This window comes from Palaemon carinicauda, chromosome 30 (assembly GCF_036898095.1).
Source record: "Palaemon carinicauda isolate YSFRI2023 chromosome 30, ASM3689809v2, whole genome shotgun sequence".
In the NCBI taxonomy this organism is placed as follows: Eukaryota; Metazoa; Arthropoda; class Malacostraca; order Decapoda; family Palaemonidae; genus Palaemon; species Palaemon carinicauda.
The window spans coordinates 60,523,087-60,544,442 of NC_090754.1; the positions used below are offsets into that span (position 1 = coordinate 60,523,087).

The window sequence follows — 21,356 nt, forward strand, 5'->3', positions numbered from 1 at the left end:
GAGAGCATGCTCCTGTATCCTTTAATGGTAGATACAGCCAGCTTAGCATCCTGCCTGAGGTACAAAAGAAAGTCTGCAATCTGGCTTAGAGAGGTAGAGGACGAGGAAACCTTGTGTCTCCTGCACCAAGCTCTAAAGGTCTCCCACTTTGACTGGTAGACTCTTTGTGAAGAGATCCTCCTTGCTCTGGCAATAGCTTTCGCCGCTTGTGCCGAAAAGCCTCGAGATCTAACGAGCTTCTCGACAGTCTGAAGGCAGTCAGATTGAGAGCGAGGGGGTTTTGATGAAACCTCTCGAAGTGGGGTTGTCTGAGAAGATCTGGACTTGTCGGGAGTCTTCTTGGAACGTCCATCAGCAACCCTACCACTTCGGTGAACCATTCCCTCGCAGGCCAGAATGGAGCCACTAGGATCATTTGTCCCGAATCGAGGAGAGCGAATTTCCTGACAACCAGATTGATGATCTTGAACGGGGGAAAGGCATACATGTCCAGTCCCGTCCAATCCATCAAGAAGGCGTCCACTGCAACAGCTTCCTCGTCCGGGACTAGGGAGCAGTAGTTGGGGATCCTCTTGTTTAGACTGGAGGCAAAAAGGTCTATTACAGGTCTGTCCCACAACTTCCAGAGGCTCCGACAGACATGCGGGTTGAGAGTCCACTCTGAGGGAAGGACTTGTCCCCTCCTGCTGAGCATGTCTGCCCTGATGTTTCTCTGCCCTTGAACAAACCTTGTCAACAGCTGAGTCTCGTTCTCGTTCGCCCAAAGGAGAAGCTCTCTCGCAGTTGAGAACAGAGAGAGGGAGTGAGTTCCCCCTTGCTTCCTTATGTACGCGAGAGCTGTGGTGTTGTCGGAATTGATCTCCACAGTCTTTCCTGACACCGAGGTTTTGAAGGCATTTAGCCCTAACAAAATGGCCATCAATTCCTTCCTGTTGATATGCCAACTGATCTGACTCCCCTCCCAAATACCTGAGACCTCTTTGTTCCCTAGTGTTGCTCCCCAGCCTAACTCGGACGCCTCTAAGAATAACACTAGGGCGGGGTTCTTCTTGAACAAGGAGATCCCTTTTCCCAACAGAGCTGGGTCCAGCCACCACATCAAAAGATCCTTGATCTTTGTCGGAATGGGAAAAGAAAAAGTGTCCTCCTGGATCTTTCTGTTCCAAACCTTTGCGAGGAAGTGTTGCAGAGGCCTTAGGTGCAATCTCCCCAACGGGACAAACTGCTCCAGGGAGGATAGAGTTCCCAGCAGACTCATCCACTCCTTCGCTGAGCCTTCCTGCTTCCTCAAAAAGTCTTTGACTTAGTCCAGGCACCTGGTCTGCCTCTCCTGGGAGGGAGAAGCCTGAAAAAGAACTGAATTTAGAACTATCCCCAAATAGAGAATAGTCTGATTCGGCTCGATCTGAGACTTCCCCCAGTTGACGATGAGTCCCAGGTCCTGAGTCATCGTATACGTCTTCATTAGGTCCTCCAGACATTTTTCTTTCGACTGTGACCGGATCAGCCAGTCGTCTAGATAGAAGGATACCCTTATCCCCTCCTAGTGTAACCACCTGCCACATTCGCCATTAGTCTGGTGAAAACTTGGGGAGCTGTGCTGAGACCAAAACAAAGTGCCCTGAATTGGAAGCACTTGCCCTGGAACACAAATCTCAGATATCTCCTCGAAGACGGATGAATGGGGACGGGAAAATAAGCGTCCTGCAGGTCGAAAGAAACCATCCAGTCGCCTGGACGAACTACAGCCAGCACTGACTGAGTCGTCTCCATGGAGAACTTTGTTTTCTCCACGAAGGCATTCAGAGAGCTGACATCTAGGACTGGTCTCCATCCACCCGAGTTCTTGGGAACCAGAAACAGGCGATTGTAAAAGCCTGGGGAGGCGAGGTCTTGAACCGGTTCTATTGCTCCCTTGACCAACATCTGGTCGACTAGCTCCAGAAGAGCCTCTCATTTCCCCGCGTCGGTGTACTGAGCCACTAAGGCTAGGGGAGTGTCTGAGAGAGGTGGTTTCTTTAAAAAGGAGATCTTGTAACCTTCCTTGATGACTGAGAGGGACCAGGTGTCCGCCCCTCTCCTTTTCCAAGACTGCTAAAAATGAGACAGTCTTGCCCCTACTGGTGTCTGGAGGACTTCCATCTCATTTTTTGGACCGGGGCCTAAACACACCTCTGCTGGTCCTTGGCCCTGACTCTAGTCTTCTCCCCCTAAAATCCGCTCTCGAGGAGATCCTGCCCCGAAAGGGCTGTTGAAACTTCTCTTCCTTCTTCAGAGGAGCAGGAGCAACAGGTAAGGTCTTCCTTGCAGACCGAGACAAAAGGTCCTGAGTAGCCTTCTGTGCCAGAGAAAGGGAGATATCTCTGACCAGAGCTTCAGGTAAAAGATGATGTGAAAAAGGGGTGTAAAGCAGCTCCGACTTCTGGGCAACAGTCACAGATCTAGAGGTGAAGGAGCACAAAAGGGCCCTCTTCTTTAAGACCCCTGCTGAGAAAAGGGAAGCCAATTCATTCGCTCCATCCCTTAGAGCTTTGTCCATGCAGGACATGATACTCGTCAGGTCCTTCGTGTCCTCCAGGAGTTCAGACTTCCTGGCCAGAGTCCCGAGAGACCAGTCCAGGAAGCTGAAAACCTCGAAAACCCTGAAGATTCCCTTGACGAGGTGATCAAGCTCCGACATGGACCACATCACCTTGGCAGAGTTTAAAGCATGCCTTCTTGCCGAGTCCACAAGAGCCGAGAAGTCACCTTGGGAGGAGGCAGGCACTCCTAACTCCAAAGGTTCCCCTGTCTCATACCACATACCAGCCTTGGAAGCGAGCCGAGACGGTGGAAAAGAAAAGGTGGTCTTGACAGCTTGTCTCCGTTCCTTCATCCAATCATCCACCTTAGCGAGAGCTTTCCTGGCCGAAATTGAAAGTTTCATTTTGATGAAGGCCGAAGACTTAGTAGCTTTCTTCCTGGTAAATTGAGACTGAGGAGAACGAGGGGCCGAAGGTTGAAATTCCTCCCCATAAAGTTCCAAAAGAGAGCGAGAAAAAACCTTATAATCACTAGAAGAGTCGGCAGGTTTTTCTTCCTCTTCCAAAATATCTTCGAGGTCCTGCTCAAGGATAACATCCTGAAGAGTTGGGCTGCTAGCAGTCTGGCACCGAGAGCTGTTTGAATCCTGGCGCCGAGCGCCGCTAACATCCAATCGGTGAGAAGCGGTATCATTACGATGACGAGAAGCGGTATCGTCACGATGACGAGAAGCGTTATCGTCACGATAACGAGAAACAGAATCGTCCTGAAGATGCAGGCTGCCTTCGCCCTGAAAATGCAGACTGCATTCATCCTGTTTCCTAAGAAACGAGGTGGTAACGTCCTAGCGTTTCGAAAGAGAAGCGGAATCATCACGGCGCCGAGAACGAGAGGCAGTATCGTCCTGGCGCCGAGAGAGGGGGGAAGGAAATTCCTGGCAGCGTGCCGATGAAGAGGGTGTGCGTTGTCGTAGGCCGAAAAAGTGCGCAGAGGTTTCTTGGGAGAGAGACTAAGTTCTCTCTTAGAAGAAGATCTCTTAACAGGCAAAGAGACGTCCTTACGTCTGACGGACTGAGAAGGGTGGCTGAAAGCTTGAACTAACGATGAAAGTTGTTCCTGCATAACAACCATGAAAGCTTTAGCAACCTCCGCTGGCTCTCGGCTACTCGAATCGGGAGAGGGAGAGCGAGACTGCACATCCCGGTTCCACCCTCTCTTCATTGGTCTTGATTCGTAACGCCAATTACGTCTGGGAGAACAATCAGGCGAAGACACAAAACGTATCCGACACGCCTTTTCTACGGCGTCAAGAGCAGCCTGGGAGATCGCAACAGGACTGTCTGAGGCGACGACTGACCGAGGATAAGCACCTCTCACCCCCTTTCGGCTTTCGACGTACCTTCTCCCTTGGTCCTGGGAGCTTGGTAGAGGTCTAGACCTAGGGGTATGACAGATTCGATCAGTCGCCACCTCCACTGCACTTTCACAAGCACTAATTTCACTTACACCCTTACCTTTAAAGGCCTCCAATTGTGCTTTAATGGCCTCTAATTCAGCAGCTAATTTAGCATACCCAAGGTCATCCGTAGGCACAGATCCTGTAGAAGGGGCAGGAGTTACTTCATTCGGGGAAGGAATAACTTCCAAAGAGGTTACAAGTAAAGGGTCAATAGATAAATCTAAGCTAGGCTCACTAGCAGACTTTGACTTTGATTTAGCTCTTCTAACTCTATCAATCTCAAGTTTGCGCACATAGCGCTTCATAGCTAACCAATTATCATCACTTAAAACCTCGCATTCTTTGCACCTATTATCTAGAGCACATTCAAACCCCCTGCAACCCATACAGATAGTGTGAGGGTCAACCGACACTTTCGGCAACCTCACCTTGCAAATATCATTCGCACAAATACGAAAATGAATTTTTTCACTCATGATAAGAAAGGAAAAAAGAGAAAAAACAAAAAACAAACACTATTGCCAAATCCCAACACAGTGTACTTCACCAAAAACGAAGTCCAAAAAGGTGATGAAAGGAAAGCGATCCGAAAAAACTCTAAATGGCGGACCAACAATGTTGTCGATCCGGCCGGCAGAGATAATCTGAGGAACAGAAAACGGGAATGATTCCAAGTACCACCCTGTAAGGGTTGTTAACCATCTAACCACACAACCACCACAAGGCAGTTGCCGCGATTTTCGATTAAATTCTGCCGCAGTCGGAGACTCAGCTATATATATATATATATAACTGCCAGGTAAGTACTATTCATAAAAACTTTTTTTACAGGAATATCAATGGATCCGTAAACACGAGTGTACATCTCGCATCCAATTTGGAAAATTTACAACTTTCCTCAACAGATTATTTCAGATAGAAAATAGAATACTGTACTACTGTAAGCTATACATATATTTAAAATAAAATGCAACTTTCAGAGGGAGCCATTTACATAAGTGAAACAAAGTTTAATTTTTTCTATTACCTTCCAAATACTAGATAATTATAAAAGTATTTAGCTTTAAAATCAACTTCTAATAAACCACAATGTGTAATTTAATAGACCAAAATAACAAAATTTCAATTATAAAATAAATGATTTCATTCATACTTCTTATCTCTCGATGTCTACCCTCCGACTCAAAATTTCCCGTTTTCTTTCCTTGTAATGGCCCTACACCTCTATCGTAGTATCAGGATCATATGGCAACACTACTGGATAGGTCAAATCCCTTTGTCTTTCAGTCTCTAAGTTGAAACTATTTCACCATCCACTTGACTTCACTAGTCAGTGATTTTTCATGAATGCCAGGTGAGCATTGAAATAATTAACTTTATTATTATAATGAACCTCATTGGCATTCATATTGCTGACTCCCACACTGAGAAGGAGGTGGGATAGTGAAGGGCAGATTCAGAAAAAGTTAAACCCAATCCTAACTAGAGGGGCACTCAGTAGAGAGCAGACCTCTACCGCAGCAACTTATTTCTCGACCATGACCTTGACCTTAACATGTATTAATTGGCGTAGATTTTCATACACTCAAATAAGAACCAAATTTCAAGTCTCTGTGACAATATGTCTAAACTTATGGCTGATGACGTGTATCGGGAATTTTGCTTAACTGTGACCTTACAAAATTTAATCATTTCCAGCTTTTTTTTACATAGCAGTTAATCCCTGCAAGTTTCATTTCTCTGCGATTAAAATTGTGGCCAGGAAGCTGTTCACAAACAAACACGCAAACAGGGTTAAGCATAAACTCCTTCCAACTTCGTTGGCGGAGGTAATTAAGAAAGTAATACCTTATGCTTCCCAGACTGCAAGTTATAAAACTAAAAACTCCCTAAAAGCTAAAACTTAATAATGATATCAAGGAAAATTCCTCCCATGAAAATAAACAACTGATTCCTAAAACTTATCTTCATATATTACACATCACATTAAAATTTTTTGCAGAAAAAAAAATAATGTAACTTGCACCAATACATCCAAATGTGTTAAAATAAAATCCTTTACTTGACTACAATATCTGCAACTACCACAGAACCCAATTCCCAGAATGTGTATATAAAAAAAAAAAGTGTGTATACCAACGAGTTGCTGACAAAACTTTTTTTTCAAGTAAAATTTTCTATAATAATTAAGAGAAATAGCTGCACTTCTATCATGAAATTCAACTTTCATGTCATTCATTTGATTTGGATCTAATATTCAAATTGCTTCTGTCACTAAACTTATAAATAAAAACCCATCATTTTTGGAGAGAGGAACATTTAACATTCTGACCCCACAAAATAAATTAAGAATTTTTCCCCTATATTCCAAGGTATTCCCAACCAAAGGAATGTGGAAATATTGAGGAAGTTTGTCAGGAAATCCTTGTTAGCCCTGAAGGTAGGATTCAACCATACGGCAGTGTTGCCATAAAAACTCGTATGATCCCTGTACTGTACTACACTAGAGGGAGAAAAATTAAAAGGAAAAAAATAACAAGGAAATATGACAAATTCGGAGATAATTTGTATTTTTCCTAACCATACAAACCTTAGCTATTTACATAGGGTATTACTTTCGGCGTAGCTGAAATGACGAGCCATTAGATTTTTAACGAGGGTTAACTACTCCTGCGCTAGTTAGCAAGGGTAGGGGAGGGGTAGCTAGCTACCCCTCCCCCCTCACACACTGGTGAACTGATTCACTTTGCTTAGAAGTAGGACTTGACTTGGGGGACAGGGCTGGCAGGCAAATATGTGTAAATAGCTAAGGTTTGTATGGTTAGGAAAAATACAAATTATCTCCGAATTTGTCATTTGTTCCGTAACCGAAATACAAACCACGCTATTTACATAGGGTGACATACCCCTTAGGAAGGGTGGAAAGTCCCCAGCCATACTGGCTTTGGCTTTACCCTTGGACTCAGAATCCGAGTGAGCAGCACTTCGAGATAAAGAGTCCCTGCACCTCGCAAGTTCCTTGCTCCGCAAGGAGTGTGCGGCCTACATGAGCTTGTGTGTGGAGGGAAGAAGCGTGACTTGTCCTAGGCAGTCGACCCGAAGACCTTTAGATGGAATTCTGGACTAGGACTTTCCCAATACCACCTCGTCAGGGTATGGGGGACGTGACAGTATCATTTTAATACTAGGAACACAAGGAAGCATGGTTTACCTACAGAGGTTTGAGGTCAGCTATGCAGAGAACCTAGGATGCTGCTTTCCCCAAGAGAGGGGAGGATGAAGAAAGAAGTAAGGGCCAGACATACCTCTTTCAATCATGCAGTCTGACACCAATGCCCTCAACCTTCTGTTACCTGTCCATTAAGGAGCCTGAGGTTAGACCAGCTGTTGTGTAGCCACCACAGGCCGATAGGAAAACGTATCGAAACTCCTGTGGGTCACGTCCTGCAGGTAGTGAGCTGTGAAGGTCGTCCGACGCTTCCAGACTCCAGTTTGTAGCACCTGCGTCACAGAGTAGTCTTCTTAGAGACGTTGCGATGCCTCTGACATCGTGTGCTCTAAGGCTACATGACGGAGGAGAGTCTGGATTCAGGGCGAGATGGATAGTCCTAGAATCCAGGTTGCAAAGGTATTCTTGGTGACCCTCCTCTTCGTCCTTCCTGTGCTCCCAAACAGGGTTGCACGTGAGGACGAACTGCAGCTTTTCTTTAAGATAACACCTTCGACTCCTTGCTGGGCATAGTAGGAGAAGGCCTGGGTCATCTGTTACAGAACGGAGACTCAAAAACCTGAAGGAGTCGAACCGAAGGTTTGGGACTCCAAGATCTTGAGTCTAGAAACCGACTCAGGGACGAACCCGAACATTACCTCTCCCTATCTTCTTGAATGGGTGAAGTCGTACGAGAGACCATGAAGTACGTTGATACGCTTGGCCGAAGCCAGAGCGAGCCGGAGCACCGCCTTCTAAGTCAGGTGCCTGTCAGATGACTAGCGTAATGGTTCACAGGGAGAAGCTTTAAGATCCCTAAGAACCCGAGCCATGTACCATGGAGGAGGTCTCACTCCCGACTGGGTACAGGTAAGTTCGTAACTTCGTATGAGCGAAGAAAGAACCAGCGAGGAGGAATTGTCTAACCTTAGAGCCTGAAGGCCAGGCTTGAGGCTGAGCTATAGGCTTTACCGCCAAAAGCAAAAGGCGCAATTCCTCCCGCAGATGGACAATAACTCCGCTAACGCTGGAATAGTGGCATCGAAGGGAGAGATACCTCTCCCACGACACCAACCACAGAAGACTCCACACCTCGCCTGGTGGACCCCTGCGGATGACTTCACAGGTGTCGAGACATCCGCTCCGCGACCTGTCGCGGAACGCCTCTCTCAGTGAGATGCTGGATGGACTCTAGGCATGGAGCCGAAGCGGAGCTACGGCTTGTGGTAGATGTAGTGGTGTGGTTACTATAGCTCTTGTCGTGGGGAAAACTCTCTCGGGAGTTCCATCAAATGATGCGGAAGGTTCGGAAACCACTCTGCATGATGCCGTAGCGGAGCTATCAGAGTCATCGACAGGTTGACCGATAGTCTGGTCTTGTTGAGCCCCCTTTCCCCACAGACCCAACGGTGGCAAGGCGTAGACGTTGATGTTGTCCCACCGATGCGGGAAGACATCTCAGCAGGGTGCCTTGGGGTCAGGGGCAGGGGAGAAGTACAGCGACAGCTTGAAATTTAAGGTCGTCGCGAACAGGACCACAAGGTCCGAGCTTGCTGGCTACTGGGGGTTCCAAAGACCACTCGGAACTCTCTATCTGCGATGCTCTGTTCCGACTGTCGGAGAGCACATTCCTTGTTCGGAATGAAGCGAGCCGATAGTGGTATTGAGTGGACTTCGGCTCATCTCAGTATCTCTACTGTAGGATGGGAAGACTTATGAAAAAGTACCTCCCCGCTTGATGAAAAGCAACTACCGTGGTGTTGTCACTTGTCGCTCACGGAGTGACTCGCCGGGGCCTGTTGGGACTGTTGATGGCCAGAATAAGGCCTTCATCCCTAGCCAATTGATGTGGAGGTACCCTTCTAGTTCTGGCCATAGGCTTGAGATCCTTTGGTTCAGAACATCCCCCCCCCCCTTCTTTTACGCGTCCGAGGACAGCATCAAATGCGGAGGGGGAACGAGAAGATCCACTCTCTAGCAAAGGCTTCGTAGGTCAACCACCACTGCAGGATCCCTCGTTCGGCAGGTCCCATAGGACCAGAATGTCTGGTAGTCTTGATTCCACCGGGACTTGAGTCGCCAAAGCAGGAGACTCATTCCGAGGCGAGTGTTTGAGACTAGAGGGGTCAATGAGGAAGGTGACCTAGGAGGCGTAACCAGAAAAGGGCAGGAGAGACTCCTCGCCTGAGGAAAGGTTCTCCTACTCTCCTGTCATCTGAAGGGAAGGCTTAACGGAGATTGGAGACTAAAATTAAGCCTAGATATACCAGTTGTTGCGATAGAAACAGAGAAAACTTCTCGAGAATTACCATGATCCTTAGATCTTGGCAAAGTCCTAGAGGGTTGTCTCGGCGTCGAAGAAGGATCGATACCGAAACTGCACAGGTAGCCAGTCATCCAGAAAGCGAAGGAGGCGGATGCCGCTCCTGTGTGGACATGAGGGTTCGGGATGAACTTCCTGGTGAATGCCTGCGGAGCTGTGGAAAAAACGAAGCACTGCACCTTGAACTGGTATATCTGTTGCCTAGGCTGAATTCCAAGTACTTCCTGTAAAGACGGATGGATTGGGATCTGGAAGTACCTGTCTCTCGGATCCAGTATGCACGTGAAGTCTTGTGGTTTCCCTACAAGTCTGATTGAAACTGTTGTATCATACTTGCCGAAGTTTGTACGACAAACTTGTTCAGGGCTAAAAGGACGATGGCGGGTCGCCAGCCTTCAGGCGCTTCTTACAAGAAAGAGTCGTTTGAAGAACCTTGGGGGGGAGCCGCCGACAACCTTGGAGAGCATCCTTATAGAGCATGGTCTCACCCTCTGCCCGATGGGCTAGCCCCTTTGCCGATCCCATGGCATAGGGGCTCAGCGACACCGGATTCGCTGACAGGGGAGGAAGAGATGCTACGAAACGGGACATGAAACCCCTGCAGATCATGGAGATCGTTCAGGAATCGGCCCCGAGTTGCTGCCACTTGAAGGCGCAAATCCAGGCATTCCCCACCCCCCCTCTGGGGGATGCAAGTAGGGGTCGCCAATCCTAGCGTTTGCGGCCTAGGCCGCCCCCTCTAAGATTATTGCCTTCCCGGGAGGGCTCCTTGCCCTTCGTCCCCGACAGGAGGGGGGAGGCTGCATAGACACCTTGTCTAGCTGCCCGTGCCGGTTCTGATGTCCTAGGCTGAACGAGGCTGTAGAAGTTGAGGCGCTGGAGGCTTGTAGGGACTGGATATAAGGGCCTTGGAGGAGCGAATCATGATACAATTCTCCCCACCTCTCAGTTGCTCGTTCCTTGTCCTTGGGCTGAAACAAGCCCCTTCCAAGGATGGAAGAGAGTCTGGGTTGCCGATATCCACAGTAGGGACCTACGAGAGAAAACCTCTCGGTCACTGCATCTCAATGCTTCAACATCGAGTTTGTCCCCAAGTTCGACACTTGGTGTCGGGAAACGAAAGCTGCACGTGTCCGAGAGGAGGAAAGTTCCATAACCTTCCCTGAGCTTCCTTGTATAACACCTCGGGTCGCGACCGGATGGCCAGAGACTCAAGCTCGACGAGCAGCCACGAGGTGGCCTGCCTGGCACCCTTCGCGGCTTCCTCCTGGTTCAAGATTTCCGAAGATGAAAATGTCACCTGCCCGGCGGAGAGTTTCTCGAGGGAAAAACCCCGGAAGGTCCGTTGCACGGAATGGTGGAGAGGAAGAGCTAAATCGGGCTACCCCATGATCTCGAAGTATTCCCGCTGTTGACGACTGACAGAGGCAGTGTCAGCAGCCACCATTGGAGGGAAGGGAATCGGGCGATCCTGAGGAGAGGGATGATGGGGCCTGCTTGAAGAGGGAGAAGAATGTTACCCAGACTCTTCTGAAGATTCTCCATGCTTTGTACATGTCATGCTCTGCGCTTACGAGGTGAAGATCTTGAGTATGATGATCTGAAAGTACGCGCTCCAGAAACACTCTCCAGGTTGCCCATGTTGCGAAAACCCGACGGGAATCGCGGTCGAAATCGCCCTTGGCGCTCTCGCGATGGTACAATCGTTGGTTCGCGCGCGGGCGAACATGTGTGAGCATGCGCGTGAGGATGCGTGGACGCGGTCGGGAGACCGAAAAACGCGTAAGTGAGCGATGGCGCGTTGGCGCGATTGGCGAGCCATGGTTCATTGCGGGAGATGGCGCGTCGGCGAACGATGGCGCGTTGGCGAGCGATGGTTCATTGCGGGAGATGGCGCGTCGGCGAGCGATGGCGAGTGATGGTGCGTAGCGAACGATTACGTAGTGGAGAGCCAACGCGTGGCCGCGTACGCCGATCTGAAGCGTGGGCGCGTTGAAAACGCTAGCGGGCAGGCGAAGAATCGCGCGCGATTGCTAAGAGATCGCCGGCGCGTAGGAGATCGATGGAGCACGGTTGCGCAGCCGGAAGATATCAGCGAGGGGCAGAACCAGATGGTGAGGTTGCGCATAATAGTCAACGCTCGAGGGCGAGTATAGAAGACTTCTCGTGGGCGTCCGCGGGCGCTCAGAGACTCGGTCAAATCTAGAGCACAGAAGATCGTCGGCGAGGAGGTGAAGGAATCATGACTTTCGCCTCCACCCACATCAGGAAGCTCATGGAGTACCCTGGTGCGCCTTGCGCACATCAGGAAAAGGGCGAGCAGATGTGCGCTGGCGAGAAGGCGAACGAGGGTGTAAAATGAAGGAGCAATCTCCTTGCCTGTGCCTAGATCCAAAGATCGTGGGCGCGAGGGCGAACATTGGCGCGCATTGCGCACATTAGAAAAGGGAGCGCAGATGTGTGCTGGCGCACAGGTGATCGTGGGCGTACAGGAGACCGTTGGCTCCCAAGGCGCGTAGCAGGAAAGGGCGTCCAGAAGTGCGCTGGCGAGCTGAAGAGGGCTGGCGCACAGAAGGTCTCCGAGGCGCAGGTGAGCGCTGGCGATCAGGAGATCTATGGCGAGACTCAGCTACAGGAGATCGCAGGAGAGAAGTCTGGAACACAGCAGGAGAGCGCAAGAGCTCTACTGCGCGCGAGCGCGCAGGAAAACGTGGGCGAGCAGGTAAAACCTGGCACTTAATGGACTTACCCACAATGTGGAGTAAGCCCTTTGCCCCGAAGGGACCGGTGCTCGTAGGAAACTAGGTACGTTGGCGCCCACAGCGCATCTGCGTCCAGGAGGAGGTCTGGCAGGAGGATCCTCTGTGGGGTGGGTGAAGATGAAAACAACCACAGGCAGGAGCACCATCATCAGACCTCCGAAGAGGAGTCTCTGTAGTGAACTCCCCCAAGGGTGAGAAGCACTCGCAGGAGAGACCGTGGCATCAGCTGCCCCCGAAGGGGACTGAGCCCTCAGCAACAACAGCAGGAGACCTCTGAAGAGGAGCCTCTGTGGTGAACTTCCCCCCCGGGGAAGAAACACTCGCAGGAGAGACCGTAGGGCTCAGCTGTCCCCCGAAGGGGACTGAGCCTTCAGCAACAACAGCAGAAGGAGTCCTACGAAGAGGAGTCTCTATGAGTGTCCTCTCTCACGAACGAGAGAGGAAAATTTCGTAGAAGAGACTGAAGATGGAGCCCAAGGGCCGAAGGGTCAGCCAGTAACCTAGGAGCCAACCTCCGAAGAGGCGCTCCTGCAGCTGCTCAGCCCCTTGAGCGTAGCTGCAGGTGAGACCGCTCAGCACCAACAGCATAGTCGCACAAAAAACTATGGTCCGAGAAGTAACACGCTCAGGGAAAAGAACACAAGAATTACATAACAGGCAAGAGCCCCAACCCCACCTACACTCACAGGGAGGGGGAAGGGCGAGAACTGTAACAAAAACTGAAATATAACAGTTATAAATATGCAATTCATAAAGGAATGTTTACTAAAAGTAAGAACCAAACACCCCGAAGGGAAACATTCTAAAAAACTGAAAAGTTAACAAATACAATTAGCTTTAATAATAAAAAAATAATTGAGATAAAAAGTACTGCATAGCAACTCCACCCGAAAGGAGGAGCTATCGTAGAAAACGTAGTAAAAGGTGAACCACCTCCAGAGAGAGAGACCGTAGTCAAACAACACTCTCGCAATCCTACGCTGAACCCCACCTTCCCCGTAGGAAAAGAGGAGAACAGAATAATAAGTCCAGCGATGACGACTTCCCACGGCGCCCATGGAAGGAGGCGACCGAAGGACCAAGGAAGAGATCGCAGCCCATGAAAATACATCGTAGTGGCCTGACTGCCGGCGGCCACACGGTGATATCGCACACACACACACACACAGCACAAACACTGAAAAGGAAACTTATTGATTTCTATACTCAAATATATACATAAACATAAAAATAGGTTTACATATATACATGAGTAAAGAAAGTAAGTAATTAAGTAAAGACAAAACAATAAATGGCTGCCATGCAAGGACGGGAACAGAGACATCCGTTCATCGTCCGAGCCAAAAACGAAGTGAATCAGTTCACCAGTGTGTGAGGGGGGAGGGGTAGCTAGCTACCCCTCCCCTACCCTTGCTAACTAGCGCAGGGGTAGTTAACCCTCGTTAAAAATCTAATGGCTCGCCATTTCAGCTACGCCGAAAGTAATACCCTATGTAAATATTGTGGTTTATATTTCGGTTACGGAACAATTTCAGTTTAAAGGCAGACGCCTACATTTACCAGCTTTGAGAATGAAGCAACATGCATGCAACGGGAGTTTCATGGAAATAGTTTATAAAAAAACATATTTCATATCCAGAAAAATTCACAGGTACTCATAATCTTAGTTTGACAAATTTCCAATACTTTATCTACATCCAATTCCACACCAATTCATATTAACCCAAATTCGGTACTATAGCAATAATAACCAAATAGTCATGGGATATTACCGCTGTGTATTTTTCAAGTGCCGTATCAAATTCTCCATTCTTATATGCCTCATTTCCCTCATCCTTCAACTGCTGAGGTGTAGGAGAACTATCTGTTTGAGTCATCTGGAATAGGGATGGGAGAAAATTAATTCATAAGATATACAAGAGAATGGAAATTATCCCAAAAAGGGCATTATTTTTTTAGTACAGTAATAATCATTTCTTTTCATAAACCCGAAACTTACTAGAACATGCAGTACAATATATATAAAATCACTATCCTTGTCAACAATTTCAAATAAAATTTCCTCTGTTGGCATTCCAATCTGATTCCGCGTCAGTGGAGGGACGCCATATAGCCTACTTTAGATTCCATTTCATTCTATTTTATTTGTTAATTACTTTTCATATAGTTTATTTATTTCCTTTACTCACTGGGCTATTTTCCCCTGTTGGAGCCCTTAGGCTAGCATCCTGTTTTTCCAACTAGAGTTGTAGCTTAGCTAGTAGCAATAATAGTCTAGATCTCTCTCTCTCTCTCTCTGTCATTTTTTCTTAATATTCTGAGCCTTCCTATGGGTCTTTAGTCTGCTACAAATATTTCCATATCTACAACTTTTCTACTTAATGTTCCCCTGCCTTATAAAAGGTTCAAAACATCTTATTTATTTTCCTGCAACTGATCGTCAAATTTCTTCGCAACTCTTGCCTCAACTGCAAAATGACCTTGAACTGCATCCATGTATAAATCTTTCCTTTAAGCAGATTTTCGAAACATCCTACATATTCTATATCAGTCCATATGTATCTGCTGTATAAAATACTATTTACTATACTTTATACTGTATATGATTGCAAATCTTTAATGCTCTCCCTCCTAACTGGTTTTTCTAATTACAAGGAGTCCATTCTCTACAATGAGATAAATTCTAGTTGAATCTTGGTTTTCTCCCCTCCATACTACAACTGATTTCCAAGAACATTCCCAACCTAGATAGATGAAAAACAGAGCTCTAATACTTTTCTGACCCTGATGCAATAAAAAAGGAGTTTCTGGTGTAGCCACAATGATCATCAATGATTCACGGTAATTATTATTCTACTCTGTGAAAGAATAATATTCATATACTTTACTATACTAAAGTATGCAACCCTTTTTAACATACTGTACAGTATTATACTTTTAAACTTCACACCTAAACACTGAGCAACCCTATTCTTCAACTTATCTAAATATTTTCAATAAAACATTGATAAGACTTCAACTATGACTAACCACAATTCTATAAAATGAAAGAATATAAACAAATCTATGAGTTTATCCTGGCCACCAGAATTTCGCCTGATTCCAGTGTTATAAACCTTTGATATGGCTTGCAAATCCAAATGAAAATTAAATAACAAATAACAACTGGAGAATAAAGATTGGGTTTAAACAATGAGAGATATAACTAACCAGTCTCTTAAAAGAATGGAGGGAGAAAAAAGAAGGCCAACCTTAAAGCTTGTCAATAATAGGAAAGAAGAAAATTGAAAAACTATATAATTTGAGATTAACTGGGTATTTGTAGAACAAGAAAATATTGAGACTGCCGGAAGGGGATGGTCTTTAGTAAGTTTGATGAAACTGAATCATGAAATATCTAATGGAAAGAGACAAAGAAGGCACCTTACAGAGAGAGAGAGAGAGAGAGAGAGAGAGAGAGAGAGAGAGAGAGAGAGAGAGAGAGAGAGAGAGAAGTAATACAGTAGTTATTTAAATATAAGAGTAATATCCTAAATGAAAATAAAACAATTAAAACCACAAATTTTTTAAGCATTCTATATTTTTCCTATCTATACAAATCTGCGTCCTTTAATAGGAGTATGAATTTGGCAAGAGCTGGTATGCCCGTTAAGTTTTAATGAGGTACATATAACTACCAGTGGGTGGCTGATAAGCCCTGCTCCCCCCACCCCCTTTCAGCAAGCTAGATACTCATTTTCAACTTTAGGCTTGAGGCCTGCATGGTGGTTGACCTAGAAATTATATTTTCATTATAAAATAAATTTTCTAATATACTTACCCAATGGATATATATATAGCTTAAGTCCCTGACGTCAGGGCAGAAATTCAAAACTCGTGGCAATCGCAGATTGGGTAGCTAGGTGTACTATTAGCGCCACCACTCGCCAGGTAACTGTAACCATTCCATGATTCCTCAGATCTTCCATGCCCATAGGTCTCTAGAGGGGAGGAAGGGAGGGAGTTAAATTATATACAGTATATCCACCGGGTAAGTATGTTCAAAAATTTATTTTAAAATGAAAATATAATTTTTAAACATCTGACTTAGCCAGTGGATATATATATAGCTGATTGACACCCTTGGTGGAGGGTTAAAGACAGCCAACATTATTGGAATATTACTCAAGAGTTTAAGAAAAAACAAGCTTAAGGGTTCGTACCTGATAAGGAAGCTGACTTTTATGATTCTCTGCCTCATTAGTCCGCTATCTTTATGAGATCCAGCGATCCACTCAGGGGGCTGAAAGGTCTCTAGGAGCTGTCAAAACGGTGTAAATACCTCACTATGACAGGACCTAAACCAATACCCTTGTTCTGGGCACTCTCAAGGAACAAGTTTGACCACCTGCTAAAATCAATGATTGTGGAAGACTGTCGACCAATCTCCACAAACAACCATAAAATATAATAGTCAAAAGAAGAAAAAAGGTATTGGGATTAGGGGAATGTAGTGGTAGAGCTTTCACCCACTACTGCACTCGCTGCTACTAATGGACCCAAAGTGTAGTAGTCCTCGTAAAGAGTCTGGACACATTTTAAATAATGTGAGGCGAACACAGATTTACTCCTCCAAAAGGTAGTGTCCATAATGCTCTGTAAAGATCGGTTCTGCTTGAACACTACAGAAGTTGCCACCGCTCTGACTTCGTGCATCTTCACTTTCAGCAGTTTAAGGTCTGCCTCATAGCAGTGAGTGTGAGCCTCTCTTATCAAGAGCCTGACAAAATATGATAGGGCGTTCTTAGACATAGGTAAGGAGGACTTCTTGACTGAACACCATAGAGCTTCTGACTTGCCTCGTGATTCTTTAGTTCTGTCAAGATAGAATTTAAGTGCTCTTACAGGGCACAGGACCTTCTCCATTTCCTCACCAACCACATCTGAAAGGTTTAGAATCTCAAAAGACTCCGGCCATGGATGAGAGGGGCGTTCGTTCTTGGCCAAGAAACCAAATTGTAAGGAGCAGATAGCTTTGCTATTTCTGAAGCCAATATTCTTGCTGAAGGCATGCACTTCACTGACTCTTTTATCCGTTGCCAGACTGACTAAGAAAAGTGTCTTTAAAGTAAGATCTTTAAAAGAAGCCCCAAGTGTAAGGGCTCAAACCTGTCACCCATGAGAAACTTCAGGACAACATCCAGGTTCCAGGCTGGTGATTCTAGTTGACGCTCCTTAGAAGTCTCAAAGGATCTGAGAAGGTCTTGAAGGTCTTTGTTGTTAGAGAGGTCCAAGTTCCTGTGCCTGAAAACGGCCGCTAGCATGCTCCTGTACCCTTTTAATGGTAGAGGAAGAAAACTTGCGTTTTCTTCTAAGGTCTAAAAAGAAGTCAGCAATTTGGGTCAGAGAGGTACTGGAATAGGATACTGAGTTGGCTCTGCACCAATCTCGAAAGACCTCCCATTTGGACTGGTAGACCTTGATGGTAGAGGTCCTCCTTGCTCTAGCGATAGCTTTAGCTGCCTCCTTCAAAAAGCCTCTAGTTCTTGCGAGTTTTTCGATAGTCTGAAGGCAGTTAGACGCAGAGCTGGGAGGTTTTGAAGGAACCTTTCCAAGTGCGGTTGTCTGAGTAGATCTACTCATATTGGCAGACTTCTTGGTATATCCACCATCCATTGAAGTACCTCTGTGAACCATTCTCTCGAAGGCCAGAGGGCAGCCACTAGAGTCAATCTGGTTCCCTCATGAGACAAACTTTTGTAATACTTTATACAGGACTTTGAATGGAGGGAACGCGTAAAAATCCAGGTGAGACCAATCCAGCAGAAAAGCGTCGATGTGGACTACTTCTAGATCGGGCACTGGGGAGCAGTAGGTCTCCAGCCTCTTCGTTTTCGAGGTTGCGAATAGGTCTATGGACAGACGACCCCAAATCCTCCATAGTTTCTTGCAAACCTCCTGATGCAGTGTCCATTCCGTGGGAATGACTTGGTTTCTCCTGCTGAGGCTGTCTGCCATCACGTTCTTCTCTCCTTGAATGAACCTTGTGAGTAAGGTTACAATCCTTTTCTTTGTCCAAACTAGAAGCTCCCTTGCAGTCTCGAAAAGGGCCTTCGAGTGCGTTCCACCTTGTTTGGATATGTAGGCCAAAGCTGTGGTGTTGTCCGCATTTACCTGCACCACCTTGTTTAGAACCGACCTTTTGAAATCTTGAAGGGCCAATAAGACTGCTAACAGCTCCTTCTGTTTGATGTGGAGGCTCTCTTGATCTTTTGTCCACAGACCCGAGCTCTCCAGCTTGCCCAGTGTTGCTCCCCACCCCAAGTCCGAGGCGTCGGAACACAACACAAGGTCTGGGCTCCTTTGCTCCAGTGAGAGACCCTCCTGAAGTTTGATTGGGTTGTTCCACCAATGGAGGCAACTTTTTACAGACTCTGGAAGTGGAATACTTTCCGTCTCTAAACCCTTCTCCTTGTCCCAATGGGAATTGAGGTGAAATTGAAGAGGGCGGAGATGTAGTCTTCCTAGGGAGACAAACTGCTACAGTGAGGAGAGTGTTTCCAGCAGACTCATCCACTGTCTCACAGAACATTTTCTTTTCTCTAGGAAGAGACGAAAATTTAGGAGGACTTGTTCTATTCTTGAGGGTACCGGAAAAGCCTGAAAAGCTAGACTGTGAATCTCCATCCCCAATTAGGCCTAAAGAATCTTCTGGGATGGGATCAGTTGGGACTTCTCTGTGTTGACAAGAAGACCCAGTTCCTTTGATAATCTCAGTGTCATTTGTAGATCCTCCAGACAGCGATTGAAGGATGACGCTCTGAGTAACCAGTCGTCCAAATACAGGGAGGCTCTGATACCTGTTGAATGCAGGAAGCTCACCACATTTAGCATTAGCTTTGTGAAAATGAGAGGAGCGGTGCTGCGGCCGAAACACAAGGCCCGAAACTGGAAGACTCCCTTCCCGTAAACGAACTTCAGGTAACGTTTGAAACTCGGATGTATGGGGATATGAAAATAGGCGTCCTGGAGGTCTAACGAGACCATCCAGTCGCCATTTCTTACTGCTGCTAGCATAGTTTTTGAAGTCTCCATCGAGAACTTTGTTTTCTGAATGAAAACGTTGAGGGCACTTACATCCAGGACTGGTCTCCATACCCCAGAGTTTTTGGGGACCAGGAATAGGTGGTTGTAAAATCCTGGTGACTAAGTCCTGCATCCTCTCTACTGCCCCTTTTTCCAACAAGAGGGACACTTGTAGCAGCAATGCCTGCCTCTTTGAGTCCTCTCGGTACCTGGGAGAGAGATCTATCGGATCTCGAACTAACGGGGGTATAAAAGGAATCTTGTAACCTTCCTTCAGCGAAAGAATGGACCAAGGGTCTGCTCCCCTTCTCTCCCAGGCCTGCCAGAAGTTGGTCAGTCTGACCCCTACTGCTGTGTGAAGGCGAAAGCAGTCAGACTCGGCTTCGCCCAGCTCTTGGTCCCCTCCTTTTTGCTCTTCTTCCGTCAGGTCTGGAGCTACCCCTACTGACAGATCTACCTCGAAAGGGGTGTGTAAAACGAGGCAACGGCGTTTCTACTTTAAGTTTATGGCTAGGAAAAGAAGTTGGAAGAACTTTCCGTGCTGTCTTGGGGACCAAATCATGGGTGACCTTCTGGGCTAAAGAGGAAGCAAGCTCTTTCACAAGTTCCTGCGGAAACAGAGATGGAGACAGAGGCTGACAAGGGGTGACACCCATGGAAAGGAAAGAAAAAATCTGTGCTCTTTTCTTAAGAACTCCAGCCATAAAAAGGGCTGCTAATTCATTAGAGCCATCTCTAACAGCTTTGTCCATACACGACATTATCTGAATAACACTGTCCGTGTCAGAATTCTTAAAAGACGAAACTTTCTTTCCCAAGGCTCCCAGAGTCCAATCGAGAAAGTTGAAAACCTCGAAGGCTCTGAAGACGCCTTTGAGAAGATGGTCGAGTTCAGAAGTCGTCCAGTAAATCTTAGTCCGTCTTATAGCCAACCGACAAGAAGAGTCTACAAGGCTTGAGAAGTCTCCCTGGGCAGAGGCAGGAACTCCCAAGCCGAGAACTTCTCCTGTCTCGTACCACACGCTTGACCTAGAAGCTAGTTTAGCAGGAGAAAAAGAGAAAGCAGACTTGCCTAGATCTTTTTTGGACTGCAACCAGTCTCCCAACAGTCTTAAGGCTCTTTTTGATGATCTCGAAAGAACCACCTTAGTAAAAATAGGCGCCTGAGCTGCCGTCCCCAAGGTAAACTCCGAAGGGGGGGAGCGTGGAGCAACAGGAACAAAGTGATTAGGAAACACTTCCATAAACACTTTCATAATTTTCTTAAGATCCAAAGAATGCTGTGTGGTCTTAGGCTTTTCTCCCTCCGAGGTCAGCCGAGGAAAGGGGGTCATCACCCTCTTCCTCCCACAAGACTCCAGCTGCAGTAGACATGTCTAAGCGTGCCTGACTTTTGACTGTGCGATCTTGACGCTTGGCGTCACGTTCGACCGCTTGACATACGGCATCAATTTGACGCTTGGCGTCATGATCAACTTGACGTTCGGCGTCACGTCTAACTTGACGTTCGACGTCACGCTTAACTTGACGTTCGGCATCACACTTAACTTGACGATCGGCATCACGTTTAACTTGACAATCGGCGTCACACTTAACTTGACGATCGGCGTCACGCTTAACTTGTCGATCGGCATCACATTTAGCTACATAGTGAACGCTTTCACAAGCTTCTTCGTTCGCTTGAAGCTAAGCTTCACGCCTGGAAGCTTGACGTTTGAGGTCAAGCTTATCAGAGTAACGATGTCCACGTAGGGAAGTTTCCAGACGCTCGGGAACTTGGGGAGTTACTTCCTTATCAACAGAGTGATAGGACTGCATAAACGAGGACAGCTTAAGCTGCATGTCCTGTAGCAAACTCAACTTAGGATCAACTTGCGGTAAAGTTGGAGCGGAAACGTCAGCAACAAAATCGCCTTCTTCATCGCTCGCGTCACACGTAGATCGCCCAGAGGACGACAACCAGTCAAACGGTAGCGGCGGAGCATGAACTGAAGGGATAACAGATTCCGGAACTTG

General features: G+C 46.8%; 1 protein-coding gene across 2 annotated transcripts in view; it reads right to left on the reverse strand.

Annotated features, from left to right (window-relative positions):
• Positions 1–21,356, reverse strand: part of unc-45 (unc-45 myosin chaperone) — a 116,076-nt gene that overhangs the window by 84,059 nt on the left and 10,661 nt on the right. For both annotated transcript variants that reach the window (XM_068353915.1, XM_068353914.1), the window contains exon 2: positions 14,048–14,152. In XM_068353915.1, the coding sequence (XP_068210016.1) occupies positions 14,048–14,152 (105 nt within the window). The remainder of the gene's footprint in view (positions 1–14,047; positions 14,153–21,356) is intronic.